Raw genomic sequence first — 23,699 nt, forward strand, 5'->3', positions numbered from 1 at the left:
TGTGACCAGATCACATGGAGAGGGAGAGGAGAGAGAGAGAGAGAGAAACCGCGAGCGAGCGAGCGAAAAGTGTACGAAGTACAAAACACATAAAACTCTGAAAGGCATGTACAGGAATGACCATTCAACTTTCAAGTTTACAATCATCTGTCGTTTCAGAGTGGAGTCAGCATTAGAGCTAATTCAGATTCGACATCTGAACTGTATGTAGTTCATCTGAAAACGGCAGTATCTTTCCTAGCGTCTCATTTTTTATGTCCTTAAATAAAGTATAAGGACAGCATACAACATGAAGACTAACTAAAGGAAGCCATCCCCGAGAAAAAGTAGGGACATTTCTCCCTTGACCCAGAAATCTATGCAGCTGGAACTAGCGACTACTCTGTTGGGACTAAATCCACTTCTTTCACTTCTGAAGGAAAATCTGACGACTTCCTATTACTGCTTCTTCTTTTACCAGTTCTTCCCAGCCTCATAGCCTTAGATTGACTTACTGATAATGGTGGCTCAACACGCAACAGGCGGGACATGACATAAGCCAGAAGCTCCTCACTGTGTGAAAAGAGGAAATCAACATGAGCATATTTAAACTCATTATAGGAGACATCCACCCCAGAATTCTTCATCAACTTGTAGTGCTTCCTAACCATTGAGGCAGGAATTACTTTATCTTTGCATCCAGCAACCAAATCAACAGGCACATCAATCAAATCATAGTGTGAACCCAAGTCTAGCGGAAGGGCTGTTCCATAAGCTTTCATGTTTGCGTTTGCATTCCCAAAATCATACATGATAAACTTTCTGGAGTGCTTCATCTGTGCCAAGTGGACAGCAACATAATAAGAAACACCAGGCATATCGTTCATGTTGTAATGAGGCTGACCAATCACTCCCACCCAATTTGAGCTATCTCCACCAACAACGTAACTCAGCAGAGTCTGCACTAAACCCCCAACAGCAGGATAATTGTGGAAGTCTCTTGCCAATTTGTTGAACAGCATGCGGAAAAACCTGGTGGGTATGTAGAATCCAGGAACAAGAGGAGCGAGGACAGGTGCAAGCAGGCGCAACAGATAGGATAGCACCGTCAGTGCAACAGTACACTCTTCATGGAAACCAGCTGGTGACAGAAGTATCAATCTTGAAAGTCGATGAGGCAAGTTTTCTAATCGTCTTGTAATGAGATACATCAACATCACTGCCCCTCCTAAGCTGTGACAAATGGCAGACAACTTGTATGGCTGATCACTCGTGTCAACATCATGCTCAGGATGCTGATGCCGCAGTTCTGAGGTTTTAATTGCATGGATCTTGTCCAGCATTGCTGGAATATCCTGGGTTCCATGCTCATTCACAGAGTACCTCCAATACCTGCAGAAGCTTTAACGCTGAGGCTTATTCAATAACAAGAAACCAACAGTTAACTACAGAATTTAGTAATTACTTGCGAGAGGAGATGTTCTTGTCAACATGGCCCCTGGAAACCAAACCACGGAGATTCCCTAGAAAAACATCATAACCTGAAAAACAACAGGATGTTGTAGATGTATTCCTCTGATAATAAGGACATATTGAAGTTTGTTGAGTGTAGTGGTAAAGCATACAAGCACACCTTGATCATATGCTGCAAATGCTGGAGAACCAACAACCCCGTTAGAGACCCACCTGCATGTAAATTTGAATGTCAGTAATAGGATAAAGGTGAAAGCTTGCGAGTGTCCTCACATCCTAGCCACCGCATATAATGTATACATAAGAAGAATAAACTGTTTGAATCAGGGAGTCCGAACAAAAACAAGAATCAAGTTGTTGTCAACTAAAAGCTTTCAAAATTCAAACTGAAATGCATGATTTAGATTCTTCTGCACAAAGATTCGAGGTTCTAAGAAATGTGAAACCATTACATGTTCTTTTGATGTCTGTTGGTTTTCAGAAAAAATCATGTAACGGGGGAAATAAATGAGCAGTTCAATGAGAACATGACCATAGTGACCAAAATTGCCTTCCCTATATAGCATCTCTAACACAGGTTTTAAAACTACGTTAAAACTGACTGAACAAAGTGAACGGAAACTTTACCCCAAAGATGAATCCAGTATTCCATGCTGTAAGTAAATTACCTTCCGTGAATCATGCCTGAGCAGCAAAAGAGAAAAAAAGAAAAAAAAGAAAGAAACATTCAGTCAAGCAATTTAAGTACACAGTTAAAAAATAAATAAATAAATAACAACAGTTTCTCCATTTTGCACCTTGGTATCCTTTCCAAAAGCAATATATATCCATCAGAAGTTACAACATGGATGGCCTCGTAAGGATACCTAACAAAGGAAAAGTCAACAGCTGCTATGACTTCAAAACTTGGGTACCAAGGGTAGGTAGGCAAACCAAAAAAATCAGAGTGTAACAAATAATCAGGAAAACATTAAGATATGGAAAGTGTCGACATGAAACAGAGATTTTGAACAAACATACCCAAGCTCTCTAATAACGTCTTCGCAAGTTCTGCAATCTGTATTCAGTGGTGGATGAAATGTGGTTTGCCTTTCAGTTAGAGATGGATCCACATCCCCAAGGATAGAAGTAGGAACAGATATAGTTACATCAGTAGCAACATCTTTGTTCTTGCTCTTACAAGAAAATATATATCTAATCAGCAGCCGGCAGGTGGCAAAGGGAGAGAGAAGAAGATGTGCAACACTATGGAATTTTTCAAATACAGACTCTATGAAGATCTCAATTGCTAGCTGCAAGTCCTGTTTTAAAAAAAAAAACAAAAAACAAAAATCAATGGTTATGTAATGATTTAGGACCCACTATACTTAATATATGCAAGAAAGCTTCATTAACTGTGCAGTTTAATGGGGAATAGATACCAGCCAGAGATAAAATGACAAAGTTCATCATCTTAGTGACCTATTACAGCCAAAAACCAAAAAAATATGCCTACATATATGTAAATATAATCAACCTAAAGTACAACCTCCACAACTCCACGCCTCCTATCTGTAGTATGGTGCACCAGATGATCCTTACTGAGGTTTATCTTCTTCAAATGCGAATGCGAATGCGAATGATGATGATTTGTACAGCCATCAACAGAAGTGGATGCATCTTTCTTTGCTCCTGGTGAGTGAAAGATGCGGATAGGAATCCGTATAAGGAATATCAGAGGCCAAATAATCCATAAAAAGAAGCTTCTGATCCAAGATACTTGATGTCTGTCATGCCTAGAAAAGTAGCTAGCCCGTGAAAATCGTGAAACTTGAGAAAGGGGAGATGCAGGTTGGCTGCTATCATCATCATCTTCATCCCCAGAGGCATAATCAGAAATTGATGAGGGATCATATTCAGCAGAAAGCTCATGAATAAGCTGGTTGAAAGAAGACGCACCACTGCAATTGAAAACATTTTGATACATGAAACATTGAAATGAGTCAAAAGAACATGCGGGATACATATTTTCTCTCTCTATGAAAGCACAATATAAAATACAGAAACACCATCCTAGGATGTTATTAGTGGATGAAATTTTCAAAAGGTAAAGAGAGAATACATATTAGTGCAACACCATTTTTTCTCCAGTAGGCCTTTCCTTATACATCTCTACTCTTATACTACTGTATATTTCAGTTTTCAAGCATAGGAACTTTTTCAAAAGTTAAGCTTTTCTCATCCCAAGCTTTATCATTTTTAGGTCATCAGAAAAGCCAATAACTGGATCCTTGCTTTTATCATGTTTGCAATATTCACCAACATACAAATAGCCAAAAAAATAAGGTGAAGGCAGAAAAGCAAATGCCTTATATGTACAAGTACATATATATAACATAAAAAAGATGATGTTATAAACAGAAGAAGAGTTTTTGTGCATTCTCTATCCAGTGATGATATTCCACAAGTTTGATGTTGTTGCATCATTCTATACATGGTAATGCAAGTAGATTGGGTGAAAATATCTAAGGCCTGACGATGACAGACCCTTGTAGAAAGGCTATTTACTGCCTTGAATTTCTCACCGAAGCATAAAATCTACAGAACTACCAACTCAAGGTGAAAACTGTCACTTCAGATGTTGCCTATTAACATAAGGCCAATGCCTTAACATTGACAAACCACTCCAAGAAATATTCAGTTACAGAGGAAGTGACGAAGACATGGGCAACAGAAACCACCTTGAACCTATGCCAAATGGACTCAAGTGGGGTGCCACCACCTGCATTAATACGGCTGGACATGGGTGCAGGTTCAGGACACAGCAAAATGATCAGTAGTTTTATTCATTAATTTATATTTATGAATATGAATGATGAACATACTTTTTGTTTGCGTTAAATCCCATTGTTGCTTTCTAGTTGCTTTATATGTAACAGGTTGTAATACTCTAGAGTCCAGACCATGCCACAGTAACATGGATTTTATCTATATCAACTTCATCAGAACATCACATTAATGTCATAGAGACACTCTCAAACAATTCATGATTTTTCTTTATTGATCATGATATTGTCTTCTCTATGACACATATGATTTAGTTCATGCATGGGTTGTAAAGATAGCTGGGATAAAAAGATCTTGACTCTTACTGCAAATTGGTTTTCTTAGCATTGATTAGAAGTTTGCCCAAAATTCTTGTGGCATGGAGATTAATCTGCTGAAAGCAAAGTAGCGGAAATGAAGAGCAAAAACGACTTCAAGCATCTCATCCGAGCCATTATTTGTGCATGCACTCCAATATTATGGGAAACAAAAGACCTTACAGTGACTTTTAAAAATGATCTTTAAAGAATCAGCCCCTCTGGTAATGTTAAGTGTGAAGGAGAATCAACATCAGAAGCATCTTCTCATTGTCTACTTACCTAAGATATGCTTCATATTAGCTTCATCAATATACAAACATGAAATTTCACCAATGTTACAAATGTGATGTTTCTGGTCCCCAAGACTTGTACTAAAAACTAACTCTCACAATCTATGTACTATGCTAAGTAATCTATGATAAACACACCTAACAGCTTACATCATGCAAAAAGTATCTACAATTATCTTCTCTGATAATGCCTAAGAGAAGATGTAACTAAAATCAATCCCAAGCATTCCCTATATGACTGCTTTTTAGTAGGAAATAATTCTTATAAAATACTTCGCTTGAAGACGCTTTAGACAAAACCAAGATAATTCCAACACAGAGCTAGGCAGAACTAGGAAGTTGTTAATCTATAAAAGATGGTGGTTTGCATGGAACTAACTTCTCCATCCATCGAGGAAGTCGAGGGCCCCGAAAAGTAGGCCTAAGTTCCCAGCCATGGATGCCTTCAAGAATACTGGTCTTCCCAGGCAAAATAGCAAGAACAAGAGCTGAGGTCCCATTAATTACCCTTGCCACACTGTTCAAAGATTCATAAGTGAACGTCTTCACAGATCTGCAGAGAACAGCTCAAATCAACAAACTGTACAAAAAAATTGTCAACATAGCTAACCAGTAACAGTAAAAAGAATTACAACTAGGGAAGCTTGGAGATACGCAGCCACAGACTGAGGAATAAGTGTGAAGCATGAAAAGGTTAAGTCATTTTCAGCATATTAATCAGGTTCAGTAGAGTAGAACTTAATCAAAATAGAGGCAGCGAGCCTTGCAACTATAGAATCTAGAAGATAAACAATATAGTTGTTAGGTAAAGTGGCTGGACCTAGAAAGTAGTTTTAAAGTAGTCAGATGACCAGAGCCACACATATCAAAGCCTAACCTTACCATTTGAGTCAATGACATAAAGAGCAAATTTGGACGACGCTTCCAGTTCTCTACTCCACACTGAACACAGTCTATTTTTGTTCTTCTTTTTTCATGAAGACAAACATTTAGAGAACAGGAACCAGAAAACATTAGACAAGTTTGTATTCAATTCATGCCATATGAGAAACATTTTCAGACTCTGTCCTGTGATCTCTAAGTACTCAAGATTATGGACTTCCACAAAAGCATGCTTCTGTAACTAAAAGAACAATAAAATCAAGCAGATGAACAAGATGTTGGTTTGGGTTTAAGTTAGGAAAAGGGAAGAAGCATATTCAAGAACAGGAACGAGGGAAAAGAAAGTTGCCTGTGTGTTAGAGTCATCACAATCACAAACGAGAGGTAAATAAAGATAGAGACCATCTAGGAAAATAGTTTCCAATTTATTACAACTAAAAGCATATTCGAGAAGTTGCATGAATGCAGAATGAATCTTGGAAGATTAGTAAGTACATGCACAAAAAGGAATCTCATTTCTGAAGTAGTAGTTCTAACATTTGTTTCCATGCACGCTCTTTCACTATATATTCGTGCAGGTTTTCTCTCCTGCAATCAATGTCTCTTTCTACAAATTCTGCTGCCTACCAACTTCACTAGTGGGCATGGAATTCCCCCCAGCAGAAGCCAGCTTAGAAAAACGTCTTGAAATCCAGCTAGAGAATGGGAATTCTTGTTAATACAAGTTAACAAAGAACGATAAAATTTCATCACTCTAGAATTTTCTTGATTCTAAAGACAAGGAAATGTATCCATATGAAAGATCGTCATCTTTAACTCTTTAAGAAATTTAACTATAGTTTCCTAAAAACATCGTTAGCAGCATATGTGCGCCTAGACACGTTATATCAAATCAACGTGGTCAAAAATCTCATAAGCTTGAAAGAGAGAAACATTTCCTCCCACAACCAGAATATACCAAAAAAATCTCAAATATGATCAGCTCAAAAGTGAAAGTCTGTAAATGTACGTCCAAATTCCTGCCCGATACTGAAAAAAAAAAGAAAAAAAGAGAGAGAAAGATAGTGCATTTAATTTCAAACTCATGGTTTCCCACATTGCGAGAACCGAAAATAATTTCAACCGAACCCATCAGAAACACAAACAAAAGCCCACATCATGACCATGGTTCATCCAGGAGTTCGAAAGAATCGCCAGATATTAGCCAAGCAACGAGATACATTAATTACGCACGGAAACCTTAAGCAGGATCGATGGCCCACCTCCCCAACGACCACAAAACTCAGGATCAGCCATCAAACTAAAAAAAAAGAACAACTGCCCATCTCAATAAACGACATGAAAAGAAAAGAATTCGATGGCTAGCGACAAAGCAACCAAATAACGAGACAAGAACTCAAACCACCGAATACCCAATTCACAGAATACGGCGACAACAACATTTCCACAGAAATCATTACTCTTTGGCAACGGCGAGGGCGCCATCCACGAGCCTCTGCATCAGAACGCCAGAATCGACTCCCCAAACGAGAAGACGGACAGAAGAGGCGAGGAGAAGGGTCGGTTGAAACAACGGTCGAACTTCGATAAACGAGAAGGCAGGTCGTGCCGGGAAGAGGAAAACAGAGCGCGTAGAATGCGACAGCGGAGTTCAGAGAGGGGGAAAACGTGGCCCTTTTCGTGTCCGAGTCGGTGCTCCAACCCCCCTCTCGTACACGTGGGGAGCTTCCATTGGCCGTCTTCTTCCACCGGCAATTCCGCACCTACTCCAAGAGCGAGATTCTCTCGGATGATCAATATGGTTGTGTACCAACCGTCCATCTTTAAATCTGACGGACAAAAGTTTATCTCATACAAATAGTTTAAGGCTTGCTTCAATGCAAACGTCCATCTTATCCATCTGTCAGTTCCTTATTGATGTGTAAGTCTCACTTCATCCCGGTTCGATTCGCGCGCCGATTGAAACAAATCGGTCAACAAAAAGAATCGGTTGGCCCTGAAAAAATTCGACTCGATATGACTCAATTTGACTTTGACTTCTTGTGCATGTAGGTCCGATTCACCAAACTGAGCTCAAGTCGGCTCGAGCCATTTCACGTACGAAGCATGGATTTGGACATGGAGCAAGTTGACCTGAGTTGGCCGCTTTAACCATTCTCTCATGGATGTTTCGCGGAGACTTGTCGTCAATGGGCATGGTCTTTACGTAAGTGGAATTCAATTGAAATATAATTTTTCGTAACAGTAGTTCAAGTCGGCTCGATGGCGACAAGGTTTTGGATGAAGCAAATTTGGCTGGACGAGCCCACTTAACCTTGGTCTCCAAGAGATGGGCTTGATGGTCTAAGGCCTTTGACTCATGGGTAGGACCAATGTAGGATGGCTGGTGACTCGGGTTAGCTGAGTCCACGTTTAGAACCGGGTCAGTACCAGACCTGAGTCAACAACTTTAGAAAATAAATAATTTCCTTTTTTTAGCTTTGGTAATAAATAAATGGAGAAAATAGATGAAAGCAACACGAACAAGTTATCTTTTTAGGTTTTGTCGTGTGAAAATGAGAGGTAACGAACTATTTTTTAGTGGCTCAGATTTTAGCTATTTTTTAAAAATAGGAGTAGGCTTTAGCTATTTTTTCAATGTTCAAGTTGCAATCGCGTTAAATATAACTAAAAGATATATTTATATTTTTTTCATGCCAATAAAAGCTTCTTTACTTAGTTTAGAATATGAGAATTTAAAGTTAAACAACATTTAAAATTAAGAAGTTAAGAATTTAATATGCATCTAATAACTAATAAAGCCTTAGTTTGTAAATAAGAAGAACATGATTTTCAAATGAAGATACAACTTTTTGACAAATCTCAGATTAAGTCCTACTATTATTGGCTGCTTAGCTTAAATCAAAGTTTGAATTAGATGAAACTAAATAAAGTCAATTATTTGTCATTTTTCATATTTTCGTAAACCCCATAACTGCAAAAAAAAAAAATTGAGGAATTTTAAATAGTGCGGCTCATGGCTCATCTCTTTATATTCAAAGATAAAAGTGCACGCTTGGATGCCCAAGAAAAGAACTCATTTTATAATATATATTTCAGGCTAACTTTAGAACTGAAAATTTATTCTCTTGCATTAAAGAGCCTATCTCTTTCATGACAGATCGCCTGTTTCTTTTTTGCTTTCACTCTAGTTCCAAGAAGTCTTGATGAGCTCATCGTTTAAAAAAAATGAAGTGGTTTTGGAAATTGCACCTAGATGTCCAGTACTTAGTAGTTTATATGTAAGAAATAGTTACGTACAAAACTATGATTTTCAGACATATATATATATATATATATATATAATATTATGTATATATATGTATAAAATATTATATATATATATATATTCAATAATATGGGACTTGTAAGCAAAATTGTATATATAAAGTCTTTTCCGATGTGACTATGAAAATCTAAAACAATAAATGAAAGCAAAGTGTACAGTATGTTGACAATAGAACTTGTTCTTTATGCATTTGAAATAACTTCCTTCCTTTATGGATCTCTTTATACAATAGAATAAATGGTTTCTAGAAATCTGTGGATTCTATGAGTTCTGCAGAACTGAGATTGAATGACTTTTTATAGAATTGGCCCTGGACTCCATGCACCATAACTTGATTAAAGACTTATTTATTTATTTGTTTGTTTTTCTTCAAAAAAACATATATATATATATATATATATATATATATAGAGAGAGAGAGAGAGAGAGAGAGGTTTATGGTATTTCAGCAATGGTATAATAGAAGATTTTTTTTTCAAAAATTTTAATGTTACAGAATTAATCATAAAAAACATTACTAATACTATGAATGATAAATTACAAAAAAGAAAATTAAAAAAGACTCAGGAGAAATTAAAAAAGTGTGTGTCATGACTCATCGTTCCAATTGAAAATAAAAGGGCATGCTTGGATGCCGAAAAGAACTCATGTTACAAAATATTTCAGCCAACTTTTGAACTCAAATTTATTCTCTTACATTGAATTGGTCAACTGTATTTCTTTTCCTTGTTCCAAAGAACGCTTTGATGAGCTCATCATTTTAAAAAAAAATGTGGCTTTGAAAATTGCACCCACATGACCACAGTTAGATATTTCTATTCTATGTACGTAGTCATAGATATTTGTTTTGCATATATGTCTTTCTCTGTATGACTTTGAAAATAAAAATAAATGAAAGTTATTGTCCGTTTACTGTGGGTTGCTTTTTGACAATAGAATTGTTCTTCTTTGTTATTTCTTTTTAAATGTGAATTTCCTGTCTCCGAAAGGCTGTGATATTATTCGAGAGCTCCATTTGGCAGTTATCAGCAAGGAAAAATGCTAGAAACGCCGTTTTTGGGATTGCATCTAAAAAAGTGGGGCACTTGTTAAATTGAAGTTTCCGTTAAAAAATGGAGGAAGAAAGAAGCGTGAGTGTGACATTACGCCAAATTCTCCAATTTTTTGGTTAAAACTCTTTGGATTCATCGCCACACACTTCTAGAAAAGCCTAAGCTGATTATCAGAAACAGTAGAATTATAGATCAGAGGGTGTGAACAAGTCCAACTTCATTTGCTCGCAGCAGCCAAATTGCTTTCAATTGATCTTGACATAATTGTTGAAATATATTCCAGAAAGTTGCACTCCAATATCTGAGGGCAAACAGTAAGAGTGTTTAGAATAATAAGATTATGGATTGCGTGGGCGGCTGATGGCGTGAAAAAAGAAGAAAGAGAAGTTTTGCACTGCACGTCAGTCTTTGCTGGAGCAAATCATAAGAAAAGCATCCTATTTGCTTGTTAAACCAGAAAATGTTTCATGATTTGTCTTTTTTATAAAGTTTGTTGATAGCGTGTATTAACACATGAAAAATGTTTGCACACCCATCAAATGCCTCTGAAAGTTAGGGATGTAACCATATTCAAATTGGATATAGTCTTCACCATAGCTGCTTCGGGATTTAAATACAAAAATGAACAAAAGTTATATTTGAATCTAAAATCCGATTTCATAATCTGAATCAGATTTTTACATCTATATCTGAATCAAAGTTTTGATTCGAATCCTGCAGATTTTCAAAGTATAAGAGCATTGAATATAGGATATTTATTTAAGATTAAATCTGATCTGAAACCAAATATGATTGGATATTTATGTATATTTGAATCTGAATTTAATCAGATGTCATTTCTTAAATCTAAATCCGATCTGATTTCTTAATAGGATATTAACTTTTTTTTTTTCATATCTGATTTTTTCGGAACGGTTTGATTAGGTATCTGATTCAAATCTTATATATATTGATATCCCTACTTAAATGTGAGAAAAAGTTATTCTTTAATTGGAGGCTTTGATTTATGGCTTGTGAATGCCTGGCAGCATTGGGCTATGGCTGCTTTGGCTTTGGCTTCTGCAGAAGATTGACACCCATGGAACCAGCAAGCAACTGCTGGTTCAATCAGCTAATATGACCCCTGAGGCCTTTTCCAAGGTCTCTTGAACACACCTTCATGTAACTATGTTTGAAGATATAGCTTTGCAACTCGCGACTCATGATGGGACTGCAAGCACAAAGTTTAGTTTTAGTCCTCCTGCAAATGATGTCAAACTGCCCGGACATCAACCAAAATTCATGTTGTTCGATCCATGGTGATATCTTGAGATATAGATCCAATAGTCCTCAACAGATGTGTTCTCATTCCCTCAATTTTGCTTGTAAATAAACGGATTGGTGCAACTTGTATGCGAACATATTGGAATCTGAACTTTGTGTGCACCCAAAACCGATTTTGCACCCATGACTGAACTTTGAACAGCCCAGACCCAAAAACAAGCACAAAAATGAATGTGTGTGCGCCCATGTTTGCGCATGTGATTGTAGGTGTGCACCCAAATTGCAACTTGTTTGCTTGCGCATCAATACAAATGATAGTTATATCTTTACACAACTAAGATCCCTTTATTTCCTCCAAATTAAGAGAGGAAGAACCAGTTAGCTTGGTTTGACCAAGGTATAGGAGCAACAATGCAAAGGTATCAAGAGTATACAACCGCAGTATAACAACTCTGGAAATGCTTGATAAAGCTTTATGAAAGCCCAAGGATTCTGTAAGTTCCAGCCTGCCAGAGTGGTAGTGGTCATGAATCATCAATGATGTTGAAAAATATTAATTTACAGAGTGGGATTACATTATCAAAACTGATCTCTTTGTTTCTCTCACAGCCGTAAAAAAAACTAGCGATCTCACCAACATCTACATGGATTTTCAGCAAGGATGCCACAGGTGTTCCTCAAAGCCTCAAGTTGTAAGCACTTGAAAATGGAACTATTTGCTGCAAAAATTTCCCACGCTGCCACAACCAAGCTCCTCCTTTCCAGTGACTTGAAAAGGATACTAATGAAACGAATCCCAATATTATTCCCTTCATTTAGACTGTAAAATCTTTTTCTACGAATTCTTTTACGCCAAACAGTCACCAAAGAATCTTCCTCTGATCTGCAGCCAACTGGTCGAATGTGCTTTAAACGTGCAATCTCTGGTTGCAACTTCAGAGATTTTACCTCACAATACCAAACTAGCATGTAACACCCATGTGCTTGCTTGCGCACGTAAAGTGGCTGGTAATAAGTCCACTACTTGCGATCGAATAAGTGGCACTAGAAATTACTAATCTTTACATCAAACACTCTCACAGTATGATCAGCACCACAGGAACCAAGTTGCAAGGTCATCTCGCCACCTGTATCTTCCTCATGGTTTTTCCTCCAAGCCAAGCGATGCACTGTGGAAGCATGGCATAGAAATGGATGCAACCGAAACGCAGGCCTGGCACTGAACTTTGATGGAACTAAAGAATCACTGGCAGTTTTTTCAGTGCTAGTGCTCCATAGCTCAATTAGGCCATCTTCCATACCAATTGCAAGAAGCCCATTGCAAAGCCCAACCCCACCAGACCAAGACAAAGCCGTCACACTGCTAGCAAACTGTGGCAACACCATCAGCTGCTTGACACAAGCTTCCTCATCAGGGCTGACAATGACTGTCCATATCTTCACAGTTTTGTCCCTAGAACCAGTTGCAAACTGGTGGCCGTGTGGGTTCCAAGAGCATGCCCATATAATTCTCTTATGTGCTTCAATCTTTGCAACAAGTTTATGACTGACCTCTTGCAGCCCTGCAAATAAAATATCACATTAAAATACAGTGCTATGTCCTGAAAGAATAGATGAAAAGGAGAAAAAATGTGCACCATCTCGTGTTATTGAGAAAAGAGAAAAATGGCGATCTCTTGAGACTGCTAACAGGAAAGAGTCATCTGGAGAGAATTCCATCTGAGTCACAGTCAAGCTGTGGGATTGTAAACGATCCAGACCCTTCCATGACCCTACTTGCCATAGCCATATTTCTGCAACTTTCGCAGATTGCGCCTGCCAAAAAATCGCTTGAGAAAGAGATACTAGGAATTCCTGAATAAGAAGAAATTTTCTTTCTACATAATAGAATGCAAGACATGAAAATATCAGGTAAAGTAAGGGCATTCCAGTTTTCAGGTTTATTAAGCTCACTAGCAGTGACACTCCTATAACTTCAGAATTTGAGTTGTTCATCAAAGTAATGGACCAAAGAAACTTTATGCATAATCTGCAGACAAGTGTCAGAAAACAAAGAACATGGTTTAGACAAGTACTCATGGTTATTATTCGCTTAGCAAGTGTAGTGATGAAAAGTTATTAAGTAGCAGAAACTGAGCAGCTTTTATATCTAAAGAAATTGTCAAAATACCAGCACAAGCCTCCAGGGCCATAATCCTCCACAGATGTGGTGGATGTATGGGGTCACCCTGAAATTTCAGATTTAATTCCACAATAAAATTCAAGAGCGACCCCTAACTTTTTTAACATTTTTTTCCCTCCTTTTCAGAAAGCTTCATTCAATGACTTAAAAAACGGACACAAATATCACTTACGATTTTATAAAAAAGGCACCGATAAGGGAGTGGCAGTATATTTTTTTATTTTTTCTACATTCTTAGTTGATTCTACCTTTTCTGTAGAAGAGATACCAGCCCCAGGGTCAACAAACCCACTTAGATCCCAATAAAATGTCCAGAGCAACCTTGACAGTATAACTAAAAGGTAGCAATTTCTGTAAGCTTGAGTGCCAAATAGCTCCAAGATCAAGAAACCTTTGCAAATATCAGATAACGTAGATGAGATTTCAATATCAAAGCTACAAAAAGCCTAAGCAGCCCTCAATTTACTTTGCATAAGCTTGACTGTGAAATACAAGCCCCAGGTTAGCAACCCTTTGCAGATCTTAACTATGAACGTCAACAAGATTCCAACAGGTCCTCACTTCTCAGTAGCATTGACATGACAAGTAAAAGAAATTGGTTTTTGTAAGCTTACTAACTCCAGAACCAACAACCCTTTGGAGTTTGGATATCTCATGTACTTATGTTGATAAGTTTGATAAAAAGTTTAGTTGCATATCTAATGCATTTATGTCATACTCAGGTGAATCAATCCAAAAGATATTTGAAAACGGAATGTTGAGTTGAAAAGCATACCTTTTGCACACCTAAGCTGGATCCTGACCATTAAAATATCCAAACCATTCCAGGAAAGACAAATATACTGCTTATCAATCTATCGGATAGCAAAACAATGGATTTACCACAGCAGGACATTCAGTGTAAGATGCGAGGACATAATAATCAAGCTGCCACATAAAATGACCACTGTAATGTGCAGCCCAACAATAACTCTGCTACAAATATGGAAACATAATACCAAAAAAATATTTTACAATAACAGCTGATCAGATCTGATATTTTGAAGCACTACCAGCCCAGAAATAATCAATTCCTCAACACGAGAAATAATACCCAAAGAATGAAAAGATACTAAAAATCCATAGAACAATAGCATTCATTAGAAAGAGCAAGTTTTAACCATCAGAGGCATCTTCCAAGTCATTTCAAATACAAAATCATACAAATATATTAAGTAAACAAGTGACATATCTTTTGATGAAAGAATCTTATGTAAACAAGTGATACATTTTTGACGAAAAAAGGTAATGAATTCAGCTCATATTACCTTGCACGAGGAAGCAACAAGCTTCCCTTCGTGATCACAGCATAAGGAGAAAAGCTCATTTCCATGACCATAAAGCTTGTGTGTTTCTGGCCATAGAGTGTGCCATGCCAGTTGCTCCTCAATCGGGGGTTCCATTAGTTCAATTGGAACTGCATCTGGAATAGTTTCCAATGGTTCTGAACCAACTTGTGTGGCCATAGCTGCTGTATTGTGCTCTGCTGAAAGAGAAAAAAAAATAGCAAAGTACCTTAACAACTGTTAAGAACATGAGTAACAGAGAAAAGGAAAATCAAACATTGGTATAGAACTTTAAGATGAAAAGCAGATTCCATTGAACTTCAACTGAAGGCACCTAAAATGCACAACCATTACCAAGAAGCTTGCCACCTGTGAGCAGGCACTTCTCAAAGCATGCATGCCTCGTATGTAAGCCCATGTGCCTCTGGACTTTGGACTGTCTTGTTGCAAATCTGAAGTAGCACTTGGTTAAGTCATGCTCTTCATGCATAAGTGCAACAAGGGAATGTCCACTGTTCCCCAGATGGCACAATTGCTCGAAGTATTTATGTGCTCCACCCACTATTTCTTGTAGAAGAATAAAATCAAATGACAAGTAGAAACAAACTAGAGAGAGGATTTCTTACAATGAACATAGATAGGTTTCTGAGATAGCCCAAGAGCAGACATATTTGCACCTAAAATTTGAACATCTTCTCCAGTATCTTCCAGATAGCTTGTCATTTGTGCCGAAGCATGTCTTAGTGTCTTTAAAAATGAGAGTGGAGCACTAAATACTCTAGCAACCTTTTCATCTGCTCCACTAACAAATCGTTGATTGCCTTTCCCCTGAATAACTGTTACACAATTAATGTCATGACCATGAACCTGTGGCCGAGCTATTTCATGCCAAGAAGGTTTCTCGCCAGAGGATCTTTTACTTTCCCATGAAGCAAAAATGCGAGTAGTCTGTCAATTAGTGAATGTTCAATTATAAGGCTCCACATTTAAAGTTGTACAAAAGAAAAACTAAATGATGGTGAGGGCTACAGTAAGTTACAGAGACAAATCATTAGGAGCTACAACTATCCAAGTCTTAATCAACAACTTGAGACCTTGTGACAAAATAATCTGAATCCACATGCAAAACTCATTGGTATTAAGAACAGTATGCTAAACAAACTTCCAAAATGAAACTTACCATACATATGCAAATCAAAATGTATCACCCAACTACACATACGGCCAGGGTCACTGACAGGCATGCATATGTGTTTTTCAGTTATGTACTAGCAGTAAGAGTAAACCAGTGAAGAAGAAGGTTATGAACAAAGGTAGGCTAGAGATGAAGGAATTGATTAATGATATGTTGATACACCTAGGTCGATAGTAGCTCAAGAGAAAAGAAGCAAGCTGAAGGCACAGAGTAACAGGCACCACCTTTCTGTGATTAATATGTAAAGCAGTTGATTGGCATGATCCCAAGAACTTGACTAAGCCACATTTTTTTAGATGAAAGCACAAAAAATGTCTCAAGCAGATCGACAAAATTGCAGTCGAAGATAAAAATTCATGGTATGGTTCTAGAACTACCAAGTCATGGCCAAAATGATGCATGTACCAAAAGAATAGACTTAATTTGCTAGAGATAACTTACTATCTTATATCCTATCTAAGGACAAGAATAGTTCAAAAATTTGATCCATTGTAACCCTTGAAAGTGAGGACTTGTGTCTCATATTTAGAAATGTAAAAGAAAGGGTGAATAAAACATTCTCTACCCTTCTCCACCTTTTTGAATCAGATAATAACAGTTTGGATAAATAAGGATAGTGAACATTTTAGGAAAGTAAAGGTAAATGATGTGTAGCTTTGAACTATTTCTTTCCAACAGTGGTGGTGGTATGAACCACCCAAGGCAGTCGCATCTTTGGATGATATGGACTATGGCTGCAATTTGAGCAGATGTTCTGTGATTTTTTTACCCAAATATAACTGTTACTTGTAAATAAAAAAATATGCCTGAAGATTGCTCCAGGTTCATCAATTCAAAGCTTCAAATCCATATCACACAGACAAGGTCATGGGCGTCAGAACAGGTGCACCATCCAACATGTTGCAAAAACAGTCGGGAACTTGTTAAGTGTGGTTAACACACTGAATACTTATTCTTGTCCAACTTGGGAACTATGTTAACCTTGACCAGTCCAAATTGTCCTTTCATTAGGGTTCAGATTTAAAGACCAAAGGAAGCCTGTCGAGACTGCTTCTTCTTCTCTCCCTGTCTGCAGATTGTTTTGACTGTAGATTTCTCTTTCTCCCCGGCTTGGTTTGCCTTGCTGGGCGAGCTGGCCATGCTGCTACCACCCGGATGCCAGCTTAGAAACAGAAACAGTTGAGCATAAGCTAGTGAAACTCAAGTCACTGATGTTGCTGTTGGAGCTCGAGTTCTAGCAGGTGGTGGTGGCAGCAGAAGTCGAGCCACCACTATTATACTCAGTCTTCAGGATACCTGATTATTTTTGTCTCTCTCTCTCTCTCTCCCCCTCTCTCTCTCTCTCGCTCTCCAGCAATAAAATGTTGCAGGAGTGTCATAACCGCTATGCGCTTTAGTAGAATGAAACTATTTGTATAATTGTGCACATTTTGGTATATTAGTTACTTTATTTGTCTATCAGTTTATGCATTATGATTTATGAATCTATTTCTTAATATATATTATACACACAGCAACACAGTTGTGCCCCACACCTAAGCCTGGGCGTCGGGCCGGGCCGGCCCGTTTAGCCCATTTAGATTAAAAAAATAATTTTTTAAATTTTTTTGTTTTAATAATATATATTTATTATTAATAAATATATTTTATATTTAAAAAAATATTTTATAATTAAAAAATTGTTTTTAAATTTTAAATGGGCCGGGCCCGGGCCGAGACCCGGGCTATCGGGCCGGCCCGATGCCCACCCTTACCCACACCCAACCTGCAACAATGTCACATAGGTTCAAACTATGTGTATATTTGGATCAGATCAGATTCATATTTCAATCCAGATCTATTCTGTATCTTAATTGATATCTGAATGTTGCTTTTATGTGGAAAATAAAAATTAACCATGTAGTCGATTGGCTACGGTGGCAGGATGCATGATCTGCATCTGGATTCAATTCTACACAATTCAATCTTATTCAAATTAAATTCAAATACAAATTGAATATTACCATTGATTCCAATCTAATAAAAACTAGTCCTTGCTCGATTTGTGCATTCCCACAGATTAACATATCAAAATGTTCACCCTATGAATCGGATGACTCTCTCGTAACACAAAAAGAAAAAATGTCAGCAAACAACATCATGCCCTTTTGTGTTCAAACTTCAAAATACCAGGATAAACCAACTGTACCTGATCATGGCTCACTGAAAGAATATATTCACCAGATCTGGACCACGAAAAATCAGTTACAGTACCACTGTGCCCTGATGGAACTACCTTTGGCTGCCACTTTTCTTGTTCTGAGCCTACGTTCTTCCACAAATGAAATGATCCACCATATCCATGAGCTAGAATTGAATCTCCATGAGGACCCCAATGGCCGCCATAAAAGCCTAATGCAGAATGGCTGAGTTCACCAACACTGACCATATTTGTCCAAATACCGGTATTCTTTTCAGGCTTCCATATCATCATCGTCTTGTCCATAGATGCAGATAAAATGCTCTGGGGCTGAATCCAACCCTTTTTGCTGTCATCCATGATAAGAGCAGGTTGCCAATCCACTGAATACACCCAATCATCATGTCCCACTAGAAGAGATTCAAGAGAAACCTGATAGGTGGAATCTGCAACCGTGAAAACTGGACCCTCAATATATGACATCATGGAAATGCAGTTTTGGATGCTTGTTGCTTGAGCATTGGATGGAAGTTCACGCAATGCTATCCTCCATACACGTATTGTTTTGTCCTGTGATGAGCTTGCCAGAAATAAAAAATCTGATCCTCCATCAACAGAAATTGGTAATGAAAAATCCAATCCCCGGATCCAGTCTGTGTGTCCCTTTAACTCGCAAGCAGGTGAAAGCTGATGCAGTGCATGAAAATACAGTATTGAGCTTACAGGACAAATCAAATGAAAAGATAAACATACAAGTTTTTTTTTAAAAAAAAAGAAAACTCATAGACCTTTCCACTTCCTTCTCCAGAATATAAATGAATCTTGTTGTCAAGTCCCCCCATTGCAAGAACCAACTGTCCAGGATTTTCTGGCAACGAAGCCAATGAGAGTGCAACCATGGGTCTCATCCCAACAGAGATAGAATCCAGGCATGTCATTTCACAGCCATCTGCAAGAACCACAAAAGCATAAGGAAAAAGAGACCTGGAAACTGGATGACACCTTTTTTTAAAAAAAAAAACTCTGGTTGATGTAGTTACATTTGTTCTTTATTGAAATGGCTACAGTGGTACAGAACTTCGATCACGGAGGAAAATTTTTAATAGTTATTTCCGCCTGGAAAATAATCTCCTGACAAGCTATTTTTTGATCTGCAGTTCATAACTAGTTCCTCAATGAAATTGTTATAATAATCTTCTTCCATGTGATTTGCTTATCTGCATGCTCATGCACATGTACATGCTTGCATTTTTTAATTATAGATGATGATAGCAAGATTAATTTCCAATATTTTCTGAAAAGCATTCACATGTTAGGATGTCATCTTTAAGTATTCTAGCTTGTTTGACATTCACCATATTTTGTAATGCATGATAATATCTAAATGAACCAGAACTGGATCTATGATATCCTGTTCTCCCCATCATTGAATACATCTCACTGTGTTTTGTTTCTTGAGAAGCCATTATAATCTTGCTGAATATATGTACTCCTTTAACTTCTGAAGTGTCCCCAGTGGCTTGCAAGTGGACATGGATCTAAATTGAAGGCAATATTATGTTACCCCAACCAACTTAGCTAAAAAGTATTACATCACAAGCAGAAGAAATAGACCACGAAAATAGTAAACCACTTTGCTTCAACAAGTGAACAGATAAAAAATACATGAAAATCGCAAGAAGGTTGAAATACAACCACATATTTTTAGATAGCACGTACAGAAAGAACCAAGTAGAACTTGTAATAAAACATTCATACATCACAAAAGCAATCACGAGAAACTTATAATCACTTACAGGATATCATTTGTTTGAAGATAGTCACAAATAACATCTTGGAGTTTTAAACAGCAAGGTTTTTCTCGATAATACGGCGAGCTTGAAAAAAAGGGAAAAATACGGTAAAATTTTAAAGATTTTAAAAAACTAAAAATGGGGGAAAAATAAAATAAGTGAGAAACTAATAACACAAACATCGAAAGATAAGTAGATTTGCAACAAATAAAAAATAGAAAATGAAAAAAAAACTGTTTGACATTAAAAAACTGAAAAAAGTGAAAAACACGAAAAAACGTGTTAAAATGCATTTTTTCGTTTTTAATGTTTTTTTCAAAAAAATGAATTTTTTTAAGTTTTAAACGGTCATTTAATTTATCATGTTTTTTCTTTGCGTTTTTTTTTTTGGAAAAAAAAGCGTATTTGAACACTATTGAGGCCTTTTCCATATCTAACATGTACAGTAAACTATATACTAAGTGATCCAACATACCTCCATAGCTTGACGGAAGATCCATTTTCCAGAGAAAAACAATGCCATCAGATCCTGTGGAAGCAAATAGAGAAGCACCTTCTGAAACGAGAAGTCCAGTAATGCACGTCACACCTTTTCCATGTGATTTTGGCACTTGCATTACATACATCCACTGTTACAACAGAGTTATTAAGCAAGCAAGCTCCAGAATACCTCAACAATGGCTAGGCAATCAACACCCTATTGAATTTCCACAACCTTGAAACAAATATGTAGGATGAATGACCATTTTTTTTTTTTGGTGGTGGTGGTGGGGATGTGTGTGTTGTTGGTTGGGAAGAGAGAGTGTCTAGCCATAAGCAAGTCAACATACTAACTAGTGCCTCCCATATGCCAGAGAGCAATCATGGCTACAGCTGCCAGAGTTTCTTCTTTTTTATCATGAAGGTATTGTCATTTCTCAGTTACTTTCATGCCTGTTCTTTTTGGAATGCTCAGAGCTTCTATTAATCGTAAATGGCAAAAGCTTAATACGCAGCAGATGCCAGATGCCACAAAAACAGAGGGATCAATGTGTTTTAAGGACATGCCTGTTAGCATATTCCAGTGGAAAATTTCGGGCCCCTATAGATGATCCAAGTCAAGCTATATGATGTCTACACTCCCCTTTCAATTGACATAGAATCTTTTTGTCATTTTTGTTTAACATGCTTTATCTAGATTTGCCATAACGGAACAATTCTCGCTCTTAGATATTGCCGTTGGACTGAAAGACAACATAACATAGATAAAACAGGGAAGAGGAGGCACTTGTCAATCCTTGATCATGGACATACAAATATCAGAATAGTGGATTCGATCAAACAGAATGTAGCCTGATCTTTCATAATGCAGTTATATGATATCCTATTACAATAATGAAAGTTGTAACAGCATAAGAACACATAAGGAATAAACCAATTCACTTGAGAAAAGGTCCAAGCAGTTACCTGCATTTCTTTAAGAAATACTGCCCACATAAGGATAACCCCATCAGCACCTCCAGAAAGCAAAAAATGCTCTTGTGTTTGAACTGTAAGTGAAAACAGTACAGAAGAATGAAACATATAAAAGCTCCAAAGAATGGAAACGAGATTATGATGAAATCTCGAAAGTGCTGATTAAGTAATTTTTTCTTTAATGCACATCTAGCTAGAGGCTTTAAAAGTAAAGCTTGGAGAACCAACTTCAAAACTATGGTGAAATAAAAACAAACAAGACAAGTCCTTGCAACCAAGAAGGCCATTATTAATTGAAACTTGGAGATAAACTCTAAATACTCAGGAAAAACATACAATCTAGTATGCTCTGCTGTGAATCTAAAATTTCATCTTATTTGCACTTATTAGACTGTGTTTATATATCTATGTTAAAAGACAAGTTCAAATAAGAAAAAAAAAATATCTAGGTGCTACCCTGATAAGCAGTTCGCGTTCAATAGGTTCACCTGGGATTAAATGAATATTCCTGATGAAGGGGGAAAAAATAGATTTTTCTACCTAGTTTAACAATATAACGACCACTGGAAAAGTTAGCAAAAGAAATGGAAATAGAAAAAAAACACAATGAAAGTACACAAAACAAAAAGTCCCACATGGAAAAAACAATTGCAACATTTTGTGAATTGTGATAATAGGTTTCCTTAGAAGAGTCATAACTATGTTCTCTCTTAATAATTTTACATGTGAATAACATCTTAATGACATTTTTAGAATGTCCACGGTAATAGTATACAATATCATGGTACTAAACTTCCACATCATTAGCATCAGACTTAAGGTGATGCATCTAGATTGAACTTTCAAACTGTTCATGTATCTCCTGAAGTTTCAAAATTGAGATCTCAGAGATGACTATCAGCCAGCATATATCTGATCACTAACAGGTTCAGCATACATGTCTTCCCGCCAAAATAAACAAGACAAGAAGCAATTCGCAAGTAAATGATTTCCTCCACATAGTAGATAAGTTCATTATGACATCCGCAAAAAGAAGTTCCCATTTCAAAGCAAAATATTTCACGTATCACTATTTCAAGCATAACCACTACCAAGCGCATAGTTTGCCATAATGAGTCCCATGTTCTTGCGAACTCATTAAAATCCAGAAGGATCCTCAACGGCCACTTGAAACAGCAGCAACAGATTATATCATATGAAAACTGAAATGAATTCTTATAGTAACAACTACCACATCAAGGGCCAACCAAAGGACGAAGAATGAAAGTAAAACGAAGAAAACAACAAAACTGACCTTTGAATACATCCTTAGAACTAGGGATCCAACAAGTACAGTTCACAAGGGCTTTATGACCAGGAAGAGTTGTCAAGATCCTCCCTTTCTGTCCAACCAAACCCATAGTCCAATTTAGTTTAAAGACCAATGTCAGAATCATAAAAACAGTACTTTAAAAAAAAAAAAAAACAGACGCGATTAAAGACCTCGGGGCAAAATATGGCCACGGCATTCTGGGCACCAAAGGCAACCAAATTGCAGGCACCCCACGAGACATTATTCACGACTCTGTTGCATCCGGCGCCGATGAATGTTCCATCTACTCCGCTTACACGCATATCACAATTATCGGAAGTACCCATCTACTCAAATCCATCAGAAAACAAAATGACTGATAAACTCCATGGAACAAAACAGATAATCAATTTCAATGAAAATCGACTTGAAAACGACATTTTCTATGAAAATTTCCTCCAATTTTCGCCATTTTTTATTGTTGGCACTCACTTACTGGTGGGAGATGAAGAGGCGAACCAGATCTTCCGACGGGAAAAAACTCAACGAAGAATCCTATACTCGAAAAAACCCCTCGTAAACCCTAAGCAACGTCTCTCTGTCAAAAACCCTCCCTGGGGAACTCTCGCAATGGATCGGGTAAAAATGATCTGATCTGGATCGACACTATGAGCCCTGGACCTATAGGGATGCAGATGAACCGTGTCCGACCTTGTTATCTGAACCCAAATACGTTGTTGCAATTTGATCAAGCCAACAGGGGATTACTGGTTGGGATTGTTCCACTGTCAAGCCTTAACTAGCGGCATAATGCGGTGATTTGAAGAACATAGGATAGAAAATCCAAGATATTTTCACATTGGGATCTAAAGGAGCAGCTATGTTTG

General features: G+C 37.3%; 2 protein-coding genes across 3 annotated transcripts; both read right to left on the reverse strand.

The window, feature by feature from the left end:
- Positions 1-92: 92 nt before the first annotated feature.
- On the reverse strand, positions 93-7,399 carry LOC116248179 (uncharacterized). Its single transcript, XM_031620826.2, has 9 exons — positions 7,210-7,399; positions 5,247-5,420; positions 2,981-3,392; positions 2,473-2,753; positions 2,250-2,318; positions 2,080-2,136; positions 1,613-1,665; positions 1,445-1,520; positions 93-1,371 (listed from the first exon to the last, which is right to left on the reverse strand). The coding sequence occupies exons 1-9, from the start codon at positions 7,248-7,250 to the stop codon at positions 378-380; spliced, it is 2,157 nt and encodes a 718-aa protein (XP_031476686.1). The 5' UTR covers positions 7,251-7,399; the 3' UTR covers positions 93-377.
- A 4,437-nt stretch (positions 7,400-11,836) lies between these two features.
- Positions 11,837-23,507, reverse strand: LOC116248553 (elongator complex protein 2). 2 transcript variants are annotated; one of them, XM_031621414.2, is made up of 11 exons: positions 23,305-23,507; positions 23,004-23,159; positions 22,816-22,903; positions 21,513-21,595; positions 20,542-20,695; positions 19,062-19,222; positions 18,283-18,960; positions 15,526-15,847; positions 14,882-15,099; positions 13,030-13,207; positions 11,837-12,954 (listed from the first exon to the last, which is right to left on the reverse strand). In XM_031621414.2, the coding sequence occupies exons 2-11, from the start codon at positions 23,157-23,159 to the stop codon at positions 12,437-12,439; spliced, it is 2,556 nt and encodes an 851-aa protein (XP_031477274.1). In that variant the 5' UTR covers positions 23,305-23,507; the 3' UTR covers positions 11,837-12,436. The 2 variants fall into 2 exon arrangements, with proteins under 2 accessions (XP_031477274.1, XP_031477273.1); XM_031621413.2 differs by having other exon boundaries at positions 23,309-23,506.
- Positions 23,508-23,699: the final 192 nt, after the last annotated feature.

This window comes from Nymphaea colorata, chromosome 2, assembly GCF_008831285.2.
Source record: "Nymphaea colorata isolate Beijing-Zhang1983 chromosome 2, ASM883128v2, whole genome shotgun sequence".
Lineage (NCBI taxonomy): Eukaryota > Viridiplantae > Streptophyta > Magnoliopsida > Nymphaeales > Nymphaeaceae > Nymphaea > Nymphaea colorata.